The sequence below is a fragment of the Neolamprologus brichardi genome, chromosome 22 (assembly GCF_056152115.1).
Source record: "Neolamprologus brichardi isolate AB-2024 chromosome 22, ASM5615211v1, whole genome shotgun sequence".
Taxonomy (NCBI): domain Eukaryota; kingdom Metazoa; phylum Chordata; class Actinopteri; order Cichliformes; family Cichlidae; genus Neolamprologus; species Neolamprologus brichardi.
Genome location: NC_142124.1, coordinates 32,030,068 through 32,045,432, shown reverse-complemented (window position 1 = coordinate 32,045,432; position 15,365 = coordinate 32,030,068). Strand labels below are relative to the sequence as shown.

Below are 15,365 nucleotides of genomic sequence, written 5' to 3'. Positions count from 1 at the left end.
TAAGCAAAAGTACAGAAACCTGTGTTTAAAAATACTAAACTTCCTTACTCAGTTAAAAGTGAAAAAGTAAAAAGTAGCTCCTTGAATGACAATTCTACCTAAGTAATTAAATCTTCTGCAGTATTCATATTTTTGTATTTAATTTTTGAATTAATACTACATTAGAATACAAATGTTATTCAAATCTACATTCTAATTTGAATGTACTCATAATGTACTCAGCTTGATTCTATTATGTAGAAAACAATGAGTAAAATAATTTTAAAAAATAGCTATTTTCTGTTGCCTACGAGTGTTAGTTTGTCTCCACATCTGAACAGTCAGGGGTTAAAATGACATTCAGCAGGTGGGAAACTCTAACATCGGTTGTAATGGCTCAGCATGGAGAAAAGAAGCACAACTCGCAATAATTTTTAATGTGAGCGGGGCAAATTCTTACTGTCCAGGCAGATGACCTGCTGCTCTTTTTTGATTTACGTAAATGAATCCAACGAGATGTAAGCAGATGTTTCAGAGCTGTCTCGGCTGATTTCCATTTCCTACACTAACAGGGAACTGTATATTATGTTTATGCTAGACCAGGGGTACGCAACCTTTTTGATGACGAGTGCCATCTAAAATTTCCTCAGAAGTCAATGTGCCATATGATTGCATTAGCAATAAATTTAATAACGCTCTATATTAACAGTTGCTGCGCTGAGCGGAGAGCTCCTGAAGCATTTGAAGGGTCGGAATGTGCAAATTTTAACATTGTTTGAAAAAACTGACAGCTAGCTACGTCCCTCTCACCAGTAGGCTAAGTGATTTTTAGCCAATTACAAGTTGAATCTGGTAGTTGGGGTTGTTAGCTAAGATACCGTTATTAAGAAGCGGCACAACTAATGTGTCTATGCGAGCTAATTTGCGATGTTCACCGCATTGTCTGTTTGTAAACACAATCAACTAATCGTTACATTAAAGACTGAAGATTTAGGTGTATGATTTAAAAAAAAAAAAAAATTAATTCAATTAAATGAGTCAAGTCATTTTCAATTTCCTTAGGCAATGCTCTGAGTGTGACCAAGCCAGCAGCGATGAAGCTGATATTGCCATGGAGACGTTACCAGATGGCACCAAGAGGTCCAGGAGGCAGATCAAAGGACCGATCAAATTCATCCCACAGGAGATGTCACCAGAGCCCAAGAAACATCAAGTAAGAGGCACTGTGTGTACTGACACACTGGAACCAGCTCATATTAGCTAAAATGTGCGAAAGGTTTGCCTGCTCTATTGTTCCTCCACTCTAATTACAGTGTATCTCATGTTGTCACTGGCTAACTGACACATTCATATTGATTACAAATAATTAACCTGCGTTCCCATTAGTTCCCTCTTCTTCTAAGGTTATCAGTACGTTGCACACGGTGATCTCATGCAAGCGCAATATAAACAGTGTTACTGCATACAACAAACACACACAGGTGTTCTCCTGGTGGAACTCAAAAGAAAATGAACTTGAATCAAAAAGTTGTTCCTTTTTGATTCACTGTATTTGATGAGAAACAAGAGCAGGAAGGTACAAACCCAGTTTGAACAGACTAAACAGATGGGCTTCATAGAGACATGTTTTAAAATCTGTGCTGTTACTCATTAAAATCCTCAGTCTCAGTAATTTTGATCTCTAGCAAAGATAACTTTGTTTATGTGTATAGATTTTGTGGTTATAAATAGGAATTTAAAAACCAGCACGTCGGCTCAGAAGTACAGTGAGTAACCCAAAGAAACAGAATGTTAAACCCTTTTGACATTTATTGTTTTTTTAAGCTAAAAGACGGCATATTTATTGACTTTCTGCAACCCGTCACTTGGTCTACTTTTTTAAGGTTTCATCTTTCTGGTTCCAGATGGTGTTGATGCTAAAGTAAAAAGTTAAGCCGCTTGTGATTAAAGCTGGACACTAGTCTGTACATTTCTAATCAAATACAAATATCAGATTAGATATGACCACATTTGGCTCAAAGTTATTATCAGTGTACATATTTATTTATTTATTTATATATGTATATACATATGTTGTTGTTTTTTTGTTGTTTTTTTTGTGTGTGTGTGTGTGTTGTATCCAGGCCTCTAAGGCAAACGTATTTTTGCCCACATGGTGATAGTTTTTTTTCTTCTTTCTTTTACTTCTATTTTCCAAATTAAACAGTCAAACAACAGGTAAGATGCACAGAAAAGGAAGAAACAAGAGATTTTGGGATAAAATCAACCAAATCATATACAGTATTTCCTGTCTGCAAAAAAAAAAAGATAATTAAAAAAATTGTGTGATCATCAAGGTTTTGCAGTCTGCTTCACTAGCTAACTGTATATAACTACAGTGGTCCCTCGTTATCGCGGTAGTTACGTTCTAACAATAACCTGCGATAAATGATCTGCAAAGTAGCCGACTTTATTTTTTACAATTATTATAGATGTTTTAAGGCTGTAAAGACCCTCACTACACACTTTATACACTTTTCTCAGACAGGCAGGAACATTTTCACACTTTCCTCTCTTGTTTAAACTCTAAGTTCAAACCTTGTAGAAAAATAAATGCAGTACTATAGAATCAAGCCGAAGGCGAAAGGTGATGATGTTTTGTCGACATTGTTGTGTTTGTTGGGGAGAAAACTTACAAACATACAGTACAGCACTTTAGAGTCAAACTGATAGCGATTGAAGCATTTATATCACAAAATAGTGCGTTTTCTGTGAATCTTGGGCCGCCATTTTCTTTGTGAGTATTTATTACGCGGCGTGCTGCGGGGAAAAGCCTGCTCTAACGTTTGAGTCTAAGGTTTATTTGGAGCACCTGGCAGCTCTTTTTTTCTTCTCATTCGTAAACTCTCTTCATACTCTTTCACATGATTTTTGCGTCGGTGGTAGAAGAGATTTGCTGTGTTTGAGTCTGAGGTGGGGACCGGTTTGCAGCATAATTGCAGAGTACAGTTTTATCTGGTCCGTGTCAGACTTCATAACCAAACCATTTCCATGCTACAGAGGCAGCCCCTCGTTTTTTGACTGCTTTTTTCTGTTTGGAGCTACCTCCCATATGGAAAAGATTTATATAAATCTTATAAAGTTTGTATCTGTCTTGCATGAAACTTGTATGAAAAGCATACAAGAGTGAAAAAAAAGATATAAGATCCCTAGAGAAAAGTTAATAAAGTAAATATAAATATAAAGTATATAAATGAAACTTGTATGTTTTGAAAACTTACTAAAACAATATATGAAAGTGGCCACTTTCATGACTAAATCATATAAGCCTTATATGAAGTATGATATATGAAGCCTATATGAAGTAGGCCACATCTGATGCAAGTCTTTTATAAGTTTTTTCTATTTCTTTTCCATGTGGACTGGTTCTGCTTCATCTTCACTCATTGTTTTAATTTAATCATCCAATATATTTCGTCATATCGCACAGTCCTTTTGGAGATTTTTGGAGATTTATAGCATATGTCATCTGCTTTAATATATATATATATATATATATATATATACGTTTTTCATAATATCAATAAATAAAAAGCTAGTTTTGAGGATTTCTTTTTTTGCTGGTTGGTAACATAACTTTCACAAAGTATTTATCTGTACAGTTAAAAGTTCTGGAATAAGTCCTAAGTACAGATTTGTAAGGTTATCAGGGAGATTAGAACTGAAGACATTGGAAATAATCATGAGCTAGTTCACACTTGCACCAGCAAACCTGGTGATTGCTAGTCAGTTTAGAGTTCTGTTTAGGCATTATAAAGAAGCATGTTATGTTTTTACAACAAAAGTGTCTCCAAGTCTAGTAATTTGTAGATGATGACTGTAGTTTCCAGACAGACATTGTTCCCCCATCGTTCTAGGCACAGAGACAGTCACTCAAAATTGCCGCTTTCAGCTAACAGTCAGCCGCTAAATTGAATTGAATTGAACTGAATTTCATTTTCATTTCAATTCTTTTGACTAGATTTTAGTTTTACAGTTAATTTGATCATTCAGACTTTTTATACTGCAAATCACCAAAACTATTTCAAATAAACAGTCCTTCATTCATCCATTTCATGAATTGTTAGTAATTGTTTTTTCTCTAGTCAATATGTGATCTAGAGGTTCTCACTTGGAATTCAAGAACATTTTCCATTGGGTTCTTCCAGCTGAGTCAGTAACACAGAGTGGTGACAAGAGCCTGAAGTCTATCTATGAAATGGGAGTATGTTAGAACTAGAGATGGCACGATACGACTTTTTTATGTCCGATACCGATATGAATCCGATACAGTGTGTTTTTTAATCAATAAAACTGTTTTTTTAATATCTTGCTGCATTTTGTATAAGTTCATAGTCAAGTTAAAAAAACAACAAAAAAACACTAAAGCTATTCTGTTATACCTGTATGCAAAACATACACTGCACCCAAAATATTTCATAGTTCAGCAATACTGATCAATCTTATAAACTTAAACCTGCACCATCCTCCCTATTCTGGTATTTTAAAGAGTAAGCAACCTAACTAATAGGGTTGCAAACTCCCAGCAAAAAAAAATAGGGACCCACCCCACACTCTCCACCTCATGATGCTTAATCGACGTAATCAACTTTAATTTGATGCAGTGTGGGAAAAAAATGCACAGAAATAAATTATTTTTCAAGAAATATTAAATAGATTCAACATCTTTCTTCAACAGAACTGCAGACTGCACAGATGGTATCTTCCCAAAGGAAAAAGTAGTATAGCTTACTAGGGTATATTAGACTTAACAGTTACTATATACAGTAATGGACTTCTATACATTTTACATCAGATCAAAACTTTGGGTGTAAAATTCAGATAATTATTTATTAAAAGCTCGACATTTTAAATGAGAATAAGAAAGAAAAGTATGTCTTTGTGCCCCCTTTTCCCTGTTCATGCCCTATCGGCCCCCCTGGCTAAACTTTGCTAGATCCGCCCCTGCACAGTTACCAGCCGTCAGCTACGTAGAAAAAGATCCTGGTGTAGAAAGTAATATTAAATAAATTGTAACAGCAGCTTATCAAGGTTAAACGTGCTGCTGTTGTTCAGCCACTGGTTTCCTCTTTCTGGTGCAAAGTGGGCGATAAACAAACAAGAGAGACGGACTCGCGACAGAAAAGCCGATCAGCTGATCATTGATCAGTTTCACATTGAAGTAGCAACAGGAGAGAGAGAGAGAGAGAGAGAGAGGCAGTCTCTCCATATATGGTTGTTAAGCTTAACGCTGGAATGCTTTACAAACATTCAGAGATGAACTTACACTCTTGCTTTACTTCTCTCTTGGATAACTTTCTCGGAGATGAAATGCCGGTTTGGTAGCGAGGTTACAAATACTCAACCAGACCGCTGACAGGTCTCGCACGCCACAGCCGCTCTATGACGTGATGCACACTGCTCCAACGTGCTATGGTTATGAGCCGAGTTACGCCATGTCGCAAGTTTTGTGAGGTGCTTTTTTGATATTTAATGGATCGCATTACATTTTTTATTTCTCTCCGATATCCGATCCAGTCATTTAGGTCAGTATCAGATCGATACCGATACGTAATATCGGATCGGTCCATCTCTAGTTAGAACACAGTGGCAGTTTGGCCCCAGACATGTGCCGAGAACACTGCTGGAGATCTTGAGGATTAAGCCGCTTTCTGATTTTCCTTGCAGCCCCAGCCACTTAGGCATTTCAGTGCAGTATTTATCTTCAAATTCAAGGTGAGCAATGGCAGCTGCTGAAAGCCCCCTGCTTTGCATTTTTAATGCTTTTATGAAGGCAGAGAGCACTGGCACTTCTCTAAAGCCATGTTTCAATTTATCAGGACTGGCAAATCGACTTCCTGCTGGCCTTAATGGCTCAAGTGTGTGTGTGTGTCTGTGTTTGTATACACAGACATTTTCCTTTGGCAATAGGCTTAACACCGCTAAATGACACCTAACTACAAGTCTTGCAGCTTGTAGGTAGTAATGTGTACTGGAGGAAAACCTTTTAAAGTCGGCCAATGAGACCTATTTTTTTAATGCTGCATAGCTACATATGTTTGATTACTGAAGACCGTGTGAAGTTCTCACACTGAGTTTCATGCAGGAGCAATTCACAACCACAATCTGCCTATACATGGGAATAATATAGGACTTACCCAAAATAAATTCCAAATTATTTCATCCTGTTTCTTTTAGTTTAGAAGATCCTAAACCTCAATCCAGCTCTGCTTGTGAACTATTATGTAATAACAAGCAACCATTTTTTGTTTTGTTTTTAAAGCAGAAGCTTTCATCATTGAAACATATAAAAAACTGAAAGTGACAGAAAAAATAGCTGCACCTATAAATAAAGGCACTTAAGGCACTTTATAAAGGCACTTTAGATTGCAGGATTCCAACTGTGCCCAGCTTCCAGTAGAGTGCATGTGACTTTGACACAATCTCCTTTCCAAACAAAACAAAAACAAAATAAACAATGAAAGGAGAAAAAAAGTGAATTTTGCCACGACCTAAAGACCTAAATGTCACCTTTGTGGCCTCTACGGAGCTGGCTGTTGTCAACAGGGTTGTAACATGGGGTATTTTACCAACGAGTGACTAAAATGCATTAACTATGATTAATCACAGTGAATATCAGTTTCACTATCCGCACCCTACCCTGATTGCTGTCAAAACTCTTGAACTGAGAAGTTATTCAAGTGTAACCTGTCTGATAAAATTAAACAAGCGCAAGAACTGATGAGAAACAAAATCATTGACATTTGCGATTTTGGAAATGGTTACAAAGTCCTTTCTAAGGCTTTGGGACTCCAGGGAAACCAAGGTAAGAGCCCTTATCCACAAAAATGGAGAAAACTGTGGCGAACTTTCAAACTTTCTATCAAAATTATTGTAATAACACATTGGGTCATGACCTCCTGGATAAGGTGTCAGAATCCAGAACAATATCTCCAGGCCTCACTTGTCTCAGTTAAGGTTAGTGTTCTTGATTCAGCAATGAGACATACACTGGGAAAAAATATCCAAGGGAGAGTTCCATAGCTGGCCAAAATGAACACAAGGCAAAACACATTTTGATGATAACCAAGACTTTTGGGGAAATATTCTGCGGACTGGTGGGACAAAACCCTTGAATGTGCCTGAATGAAAGCAATTCTGCCAAAAATTGTGGGCCAAAGTTCCTCCACATCGATGTGAAAGACTCATTGCCGTTTATCACAAGTGCTTGACCCTTGCTGCCAGGGGTGGTACAACCATCTCTTAGGTCAGGGGTGTCAAACTCAAATACACAGTGGGCCAAAATTCAAAACTGGAACAAAGTCGCGGGCTAACGTTAATATTTATTGAAATATATTTATTCCTCCAGATATAAGAATGAATCTTTTCTTATGGACTCAAACACGTTTTGCTGAAAAACTGAATATGGAACAAGCAAAGCTTAATACTAAACAATATATATATATTAGCTGTATAATACCAGTAGGCCAGCTCTAATAGTAATTTGGTATGGCTTCGCGGGCCAAATGTAATTAGGCTGCGGGCCAAATTTGGCCCACGGGCCAGAGTTTGACACCTATGTCTTAGGTTTAAGGGGCAGTTGATTTTTCATATAGGACCAGGAAGGTTTGGCTAGCTTTTTCCCTTAATAAATGAAATCATTATTGAAAACCTGGATTTTGTATTTACGCAGATTATTTTTGTCTAATGCTAAAATTGGTTTAATGTTTTGAAGCATGTAACTTTGACAAATATAAACTACCAGTCAAAAGTTTTAGAACACCCCAATTTTTCTCAGTTATTTATTACAGTTCATGTCGTTCAAGTCCAATGAATAGTTTGAAATGGTACAAAGTAGACCTGGGTGATATAAGATTTTTTTCATATCACGATATGTTTTTTTCATTTCAGGCGATAACAATATATATCACGATATAAGCCAAATAACTATATTTGTAAGATTTAAATGTGCTCACAAGTAAAATGTGAAATAATCACACCGGTTTATTGTATTTCCAGACTTCCTTTCGGCACAATTTACAGTGCGCGCTACTCTGTTTTTTGTCAGACTTGAAATAGCCGAAATACCTTCACTTTACCGAACTTCTGTGGCTCTTCCGTTCGACAATCTCTCCGGCATTGGAACCATCATCTGTTTTCTCTTCGGTCACGCTCTCGGTTGATTTTTCTCTAGTCGGCACTCATTTCCTCCATTATCCGGGCGGCACGGCGGCTGACTGCTTCCCAAACAAATACACATGTGCGGCTTGGCACTTGTGCCGTACGTAACAAGTCACGTGATGTGACGCTGCGGCTGTGATTGGTTCGGCTCTGCGCTACTTAATTTGGATTGGCTGTTCTTCTTTTTCTTTTTTTTTAAGAGGACAAGAGCGGTGAGGCCTATCGCAATAGTTTAACTTTTCTATCGAGAGAAAGTTATTTCGCAATACATATCGTTATCGTTCTATCGCCCAGCTCTAGTACAAAGGTACAAATGTATGTTTGTTTGTTTGTTTTAAAGGTAAGGTTAACCAAAAGTGAAAAATAACAGAATTATACAAAAAGGCCTTTTTCAGGGAACACAACATAGATTAACAATTTAAAGCTGTTCCTCAGCAATAGAGGTTGATCAAGCCTTGAAAACTACAGTATTGTACTGCAGAAAGTAGTGTGTTGCTACAAAAATGGTGAGAAAAAGATGGAAGGTTTTATGGACTGATGAATCAAAATTTTGGTTCAAATCTTCGGTTCATCACACATTTGTAAAGACAAAGTATTCACCACATTCCTGCTTTGTTGGTAGTGGCTCCTGAGAAGCAATTCTACAACATGATCAACACTAGTTAATCTGTGACACCGGTTAATACAAAACAACAGTCATGCTGCCTCTTTCCTTTACATTTTTGCTTATTTGGTGAAGGGGACCCCTTCCTTGGTGATAAATGATCCTTCATATCATGAGTCGAAGGTGCAGACACAAATTAATATTTGCGTTGCGAACACCTATGAGTTCTCTTCTCCTTTGTCTTTGGCATACTACGTTTGTTGCTAGTCTCTAGCCAAACAGATAAAAAATTAGGTGTCACTGTGGTGTCTATCTCAGCCACTGTGTTTAAGATGTCAGGGCAACATGGCAGCTTCACAAACCAAGATCTCTCCTGTGTTTGTAATGGAGAAACTTTAGTTTTGAGAGAATACATTAATTTGTTGGAAGGCCTAATTACAAACCAATCAGTGTATATTTATAATTACAAAGTATAACTTAAAGAACAGTCAGTTGTTCTTTAAGTTAGAAATAGAACACTGAAGCTGTTGTAATGACGCCTTCACCTAAATTTTACCTGAGTTATGGAAAAAGGTGGACAAATGAAAAAAGGTGGCAAATTGAAATTAGCGTGTCTTCTTATGCTCTGTTAATTTTTCTAATCCTGTGCAATAATTCATGCTTCTTAAAGATGCACTGATGTACTTAATTAAAGATTGATTTTGCCTGGGACGTATGAACTGCCCACATTTTTAATTTCCTCACCTGAGCAGAGCCTGAGAGTAGCTATGCTATGTGGCTGAACATTTTTCAGCTGATCCAGCTACACTCTGTTCTCCCTGGGTTTATAGATTACTTTAACTGGCACTACTTTAATACAAAAATTATTAAATAATGTCAAGCCTTTTATTTGGTGCTTCACTCACAGGAGAAAAGGAACTATGAAGGAGCCAATTGGCAGCAATCTTGCAGTTAACATTCTTAATGATAAGTGCTCCATCTGGCAAGTGGTGCTGAGCCAAAGGCGACAGATGGGATTGTTTTCACAATCTGTTTAAATATGTTGTCAATTTTTCTTCCCCTTTTAAACTCTCTCCAGCAGCTCAGATATTTGCTTGAAATAAGGTGTTTTCTCACACTCGTATTCAACTTATGGTATCCTTTGTTCTGTGAGAAGAATGGACACCAGAAAGGTTTATTTCTATGCTTGTCCACTTTGTGGCATCCACGGGTATTTCATCTGTAGTCGCTTGAAGTCATGGAATATCATTCGCTTTTTTTGCTTTCTAGACACCATCTTTGGTTTCTGGTCATTGCTTCCAGTGTAGCTTAAGGGTTTACCAACAGTGCTATGAATGAAGTTGCGAAATAAAAGCATTTAATTCATCTACTTGGCTGGCTCACAGTCTAAACCTTATCATTTTTTTAGTAACACCCCCTCTGAATGAAGTTTTTTCCTTCTAAGTTAATTGAATTAGCCCCCAAGAAGAAACTGTATGAAAATTATTTCTATGTGAAAGTAGAATACTTTTCATTTTATGTAGAAGAAATACATATATGTATATGTACAGGGTGGGCCATTTATATGGATACCCTGTAATAAAATGGGAATGGTTGGTGATATTAAAGTCCTGTTTGTGGCACATTAGTATATGTGAGGGGGCAAACTCCTCAAGATGGGTGGTGACCATGGTGGCCATTTAGAAGTCGGCCAACTTTTGTTTTTTCAAGGAAGAGGGCCATGTGACACATCAAACTTATTGGTAATGTCACAAGAAAAACAATGGTGTGCTTGGTTTCAACGTAACTTTATTCTTTCATGTTTTTTGTAGCATGCGTGCTTGCTGTTTTTGTCTGCTTCCACTTGTCTTTGCACTAGGATGATGTCGGAGTAAATGTGCAGTCATATTCGTTGTGTTGCCACTAGTGCTGTCAGCGTTAATCTGAAATGACGTTAACGCCACAACACGGCAAATCTCCATTAACGAGCTACCACGGATCGCCCCGTGCGTGGGGCTGGAAGGCGTCAACACGTTAACAAGCTAACTGCGCTAACGCACTAGTTCCCACCAATTGAGCATTGCGTGGCACATCCGACATACTGTTCTACTTTTGTCCATGACGCGCTTACCATCAGGGTTATTCTTCACATGAAAACCAAGATAGTTCCAAACGCCAGATCTGAATGAAGGTGGGGAGGTTCAATTTCGGCTAGCGTTGAGGCAGTTGCCATGTTGCAATGAGCTTAGCTTCTTTCTTGCTAGCTTGCGCTGTGCTCAGTGGATCTGCACTCGACAGTGCAGCCTAGGCGGAGTAGTCGAACGCAGATCCATTGAGCTCTCAACACAGACCGCATCGTCAGAAGGAAAGTTGATAAAATAAATTAAAAATTTTGTATTGTTCGATACATATGCGTACCGAACCGTGTGTGTGTGTGTGTGTGTGTGTGTATATACACATACAGTGGGGCAAAAAAGTATTTAGTCAGCCACCGATTGTGCAAGTTCCCCCACTTCAAATGATGACAGAGGTCAGTAATTTGCACCAGAGGTACACTTCAACTGTGAGAGACAGAATGTGAAAAAAAAATCCATGAATTCACATGGTAGGATTTGTAAAGAATTTATTCGTAAATCAGGGTGGAAAATAAGTATTTGGTCAATAACAAAAATACAACTCAATACTTTGTAACATAACCTTTGTTGGCAATAACAGAGGTCAAACGTTTACTATAGGTCTTTACCAGGTTTGCACACACAGTAGCTGGTATTTTGGCCCATTCCTCCATGCAGATCTTCTCAAGAGCAGTGATGTTTTGGGGCTGTCGCCGAGCAACACGGACTTTCAACTCCCGCCACAGATTTTCTATGGGGTTGAGGTCTGGAGACTGGCTAGGCCACTCCAGGACTTTCAAATGCTTCTTACGGAGCCACTCCTTTGTTGCCCGGGCGGTGTGTTTTGGATCATTGTCATGTTGGAAGACCCAGCCTCGTTTCATCTTCAAAGTTCTCACTGATGGAAGGAGGTTTTGGCTCAAAATCTCACGATACTTGGCCCCATTCATTCTGTCCTTAACACGGATCAGTCGTCCTGTCCCCTTGGCAGAAAAACAGCCCCATAGCATGATGTTTCCACCCCCATGCTTCACAGTAGGTATGGTGTTCTTGGGATGCAACTCAGTATTCTTCTTCCTCCAAACACGACGAGTTGAGTTTATACCAAAAAGTTCTACTTTGGTTTCATCTGACCACATGACATTCTCCCAATCCTCTGCTGTATCATCCATGTGCTCTCTGGCAAACTTCAGACGGGCCTGGACATGCACTGGCTTCAGCAGCGGAACACGTCTGGCACTGCGGGATTTGATTCCCTGCCGTTGTAGTGTGTTACTGATGGTGACCTTTGTTACTTTGGTCCCACCTCTCTGCAGGTCATTCACCAGGTCCCCCCGTGTGGTTCTGGGATCTTTGCTCACCGTTCTCATGATCATTTTGACCCCACGGGATGAGATCTTGCGTGGAGCCCCAGATCGAGGGAGATTATCAGTGGTCTTGTATGTCTTCCATTTTCTGATGATTGCTCCCACAGTTGATTTTTTCACACCAAGCTGCTTGCCTATTGTAGATTCACTCTTCCCAGTCTGGTGCAGGTCTACAATTCTTTTCCTGGTGTCCTTCGAAAGCTCTTTGGTCTTGGCCATGGCGGAGTTTGGAGTCTGACTGGTTGAGGCTGTGGACAGGTGTCTTTTATACAGATGATGAGGTCAAACAGATGCCTTTCATACAGGTAACGAGTGGGGGACAGAAAAGCTTCTTACAGAAGACGTTACAGGTCTGTGAGAGCCAGGGATTTTCCTTGTTTGAGGTGACCAAATACTTATTTTCCACCCTGATTTACGAATAAATTCTTTACAAATCCTACCATGTGAATTCATGGATTTTTTTTTCACATTCTGTCTCTCACAGTTGAAGTGTACCTCTGGTGCAAATTACTGACCTCTGTCATCATTTTAAGTGGGGGAACTTGCACAATCGGTGGCTGACTAAATACTTTTTTGCCCCACTGTATATACATAGAGGCAGATTGATATTTTTTTCTGTTTTTTTGCAGCGCTTCTAATGTCATACGTACATAGAGAGCCAAATGAAATGATTAATGAACCCAGATTAATCCTTTTTCCAAAACATCTTTCTTTAACAAACTTTGAACATTAATACCAATTTCTCGTTGTAGCAGACATTAAAAAACAAGATTAAACACAACATAAATATAACAAAGTGCATAACTTAATAAAATTATTACGATATGACCAAATATCTTACGAAGGTAAAAGCATATCTGAAATCCTAACCAATGCATTTAAATTAAATGAAAATAATTTGAAATGCCATGATTTAGTGATAATATAATATATATAATTAAATAAGATATTTCAAAAATGCTATATATTTAAAGTTCCAGTCCATGACTTGTTGAAAAAAGTAACAGCATATGTCTCCTTTTTGGCACATTTGACACTGACCCAATGTAAAATTTAAAAGAGGAGAAACAATAATGACATAAAGTTTTCATGTGACTGGAATTTTATCTCTCTCAGCTGGAGTGGAAAGACAAAAGGATGTTAATCATTATATCATCCATAGTGATGCATCTCTTTACTGTTATGTGTTTATGGTCACTGTTTTAATACAGCCTGGACTGTGAATAGATACCCAGTTTGTTTAATAAAGACAAGGGAAGATACTGATAGAAACAACTGTTCATCTATTATTATGTCAGATTGTTTGTCTATGACTATAATTAGATAATGATCAGACCCCGTACTGTCAACTGCTGCAACAAAAAACAAAACATACAGCAACTGGTACACAAAAATTAGAAAATGCACAGATACATAAATCAACAGTCTTCTTGTTGTGTGTGTGTGTGTGTGTGTGTGTGTGTGTGTGTGTGTGTGTGTGTGTGTGTGTGTGTGGGTCTGACGAAACTGAGTGTCTGTGTATGTGACTTTGTCACGAAGTGTATTTGATAATAAGGGTGGGAAGCGGCAATGACAGCCCCCAGGAGCCAAAGGCAGATAGAGATAGATCAAGGAGATCAACCCACCCGCAGGCCCCAAGAGTACCGAAGACCTGAGGCTGCACATTTTGTCGACAACTGCGCGTCTGTCCGAGCAGGAGGTAGACCTCAGATGGGGTGCCCATTGCCAAAGGGCGAGAGGCAGCCAACCCCGCTAGAGGCTGTTCACCCTAGCAACCAAGAATTGCCCAGGACTTGGCAGAGTCCCGAGCCCCCTACCCCCACCACTCTCCCACGCAGAAGAGGTCCAAGAAACCCAAGACCACCACTCCTGAGAGAGTGGGTCAACGACCACGGCAGAACATCCAGCCGCGCTCCCTGGAACCAACAAGACCTGTACCTAGGCAGCAATGCTCACCTGGAAGCAGTAGGGAAGGATTACCCCACCCTCCATGACCACGTCCCCACAGGGGCCAAAGCTCAGAACCGAACCAGGACCCAGCCAGATCAGTCCACAAACCACCAAGGGTGTAGGAAGACACGTGTTTGTCATTTCAGTCTTCCATAGATTCTATCTATAGATTCTTCCATAGATAGAACCATAGAGTTCCTTGTCTTCATGTTATACAATGTCTCTTCTTCAAGCTACCTTTGGCAGCCCCTTCCTGTTCCTTCAAGGACACAATCTAAGGCAAATGAAATGAACCAAGAATGCCACATTGCTTGAAAGCCTTTTATAAAGCAACCAACACCTGGATTACTAAAATTAATTTCTTCTCTGATCTGGATTTCAGCAGAGAAAAATCAAGCTATAAGGTGTCAGACAAGGCTTTGACCCACCCAGAAATAAAAATGTCTTAATTTTTTCTTAAAATTTTATTGTATTGTTTTGTATTTTGTATGTCATTACCATCTCAACCATTTACATTACCGTTCGGATTTTTAATTTATTTTTTTAAATAGAGAACCAGAGGGCAGAAGAGGAAGAGAGTTCCAGTCTGTGAGGAGCGAGAAGATAAAATTGAGGTTTGTTGCTTTATTTCTCTACAGAAAAAAAAGATATTGTTCTAAACAACATGTTCCTGAGACATTCAGTTAAGCTCTTCTACCTTTACCCACGTTTGCTTCTTTGTCGCATTCTGTCATTCCAGGTTTTTTTGGGGTTTTTTTGCCTTTTCTTACTCATATTTGTCAGTATTGTTCCTCTATTGAAATTCAAAAATAGTTAATTGTTTCTTCAAGAAGAATCATATTGTTTAAAGGAACTGACTTTCCTCACAGTACAGATTTCAATACATACTTTAAGGATGTAAGAGGAAGAATGCAAATGTTTTTAAGCTTTTTCTTTCTCTCCTTTGCCAAGTTTGTGATTGCAAGACTGACAGAAAAGGTCAAGCTGGGCTAATAAGACCAAAGCTGTTTACCCCTTAGCTTAAAACACTGGTGAGGTGTTGTTGTCATCCTGCCGGGCAGGCAGGTGGGCAGGTGAACACCTAATTTGTAAATGCATTAACTTCAAATAGATGTCACAGGTATATCTATGACAATGTTGGATGAGTTTGAGGTCAGAGGTCAGAGAATCTTG

General features: G+C 38.7%; 1 protein-coding gene across 2 annotated transcripts in view; it reads left to right on the top strand.

Moving 5' to 3' along the window:
* phf14 (PHD finger protein 14) overlaps positions 1–15,365 on the top strand; it is a 129,310-nt gene that overhangs the window by 56,446 nt on the left and 57,499 nt on the right. For both annotated transcript variants that reach the window (XM_087834494.1, XM_087834495.1), the window contains exons 14-15: positions 1,042–1,192; positions 14,744–14,806. In XM_087834494.1, coding sequence (XP_087690620.1) covers positions 1,042–1,192; positions 14,744–14,806 — 214 coding nt within the window. The remainder of the gene's footprint in view (positions 1–1,041; positions 1,193–14,743; positions 14,807–15,365) is intronic.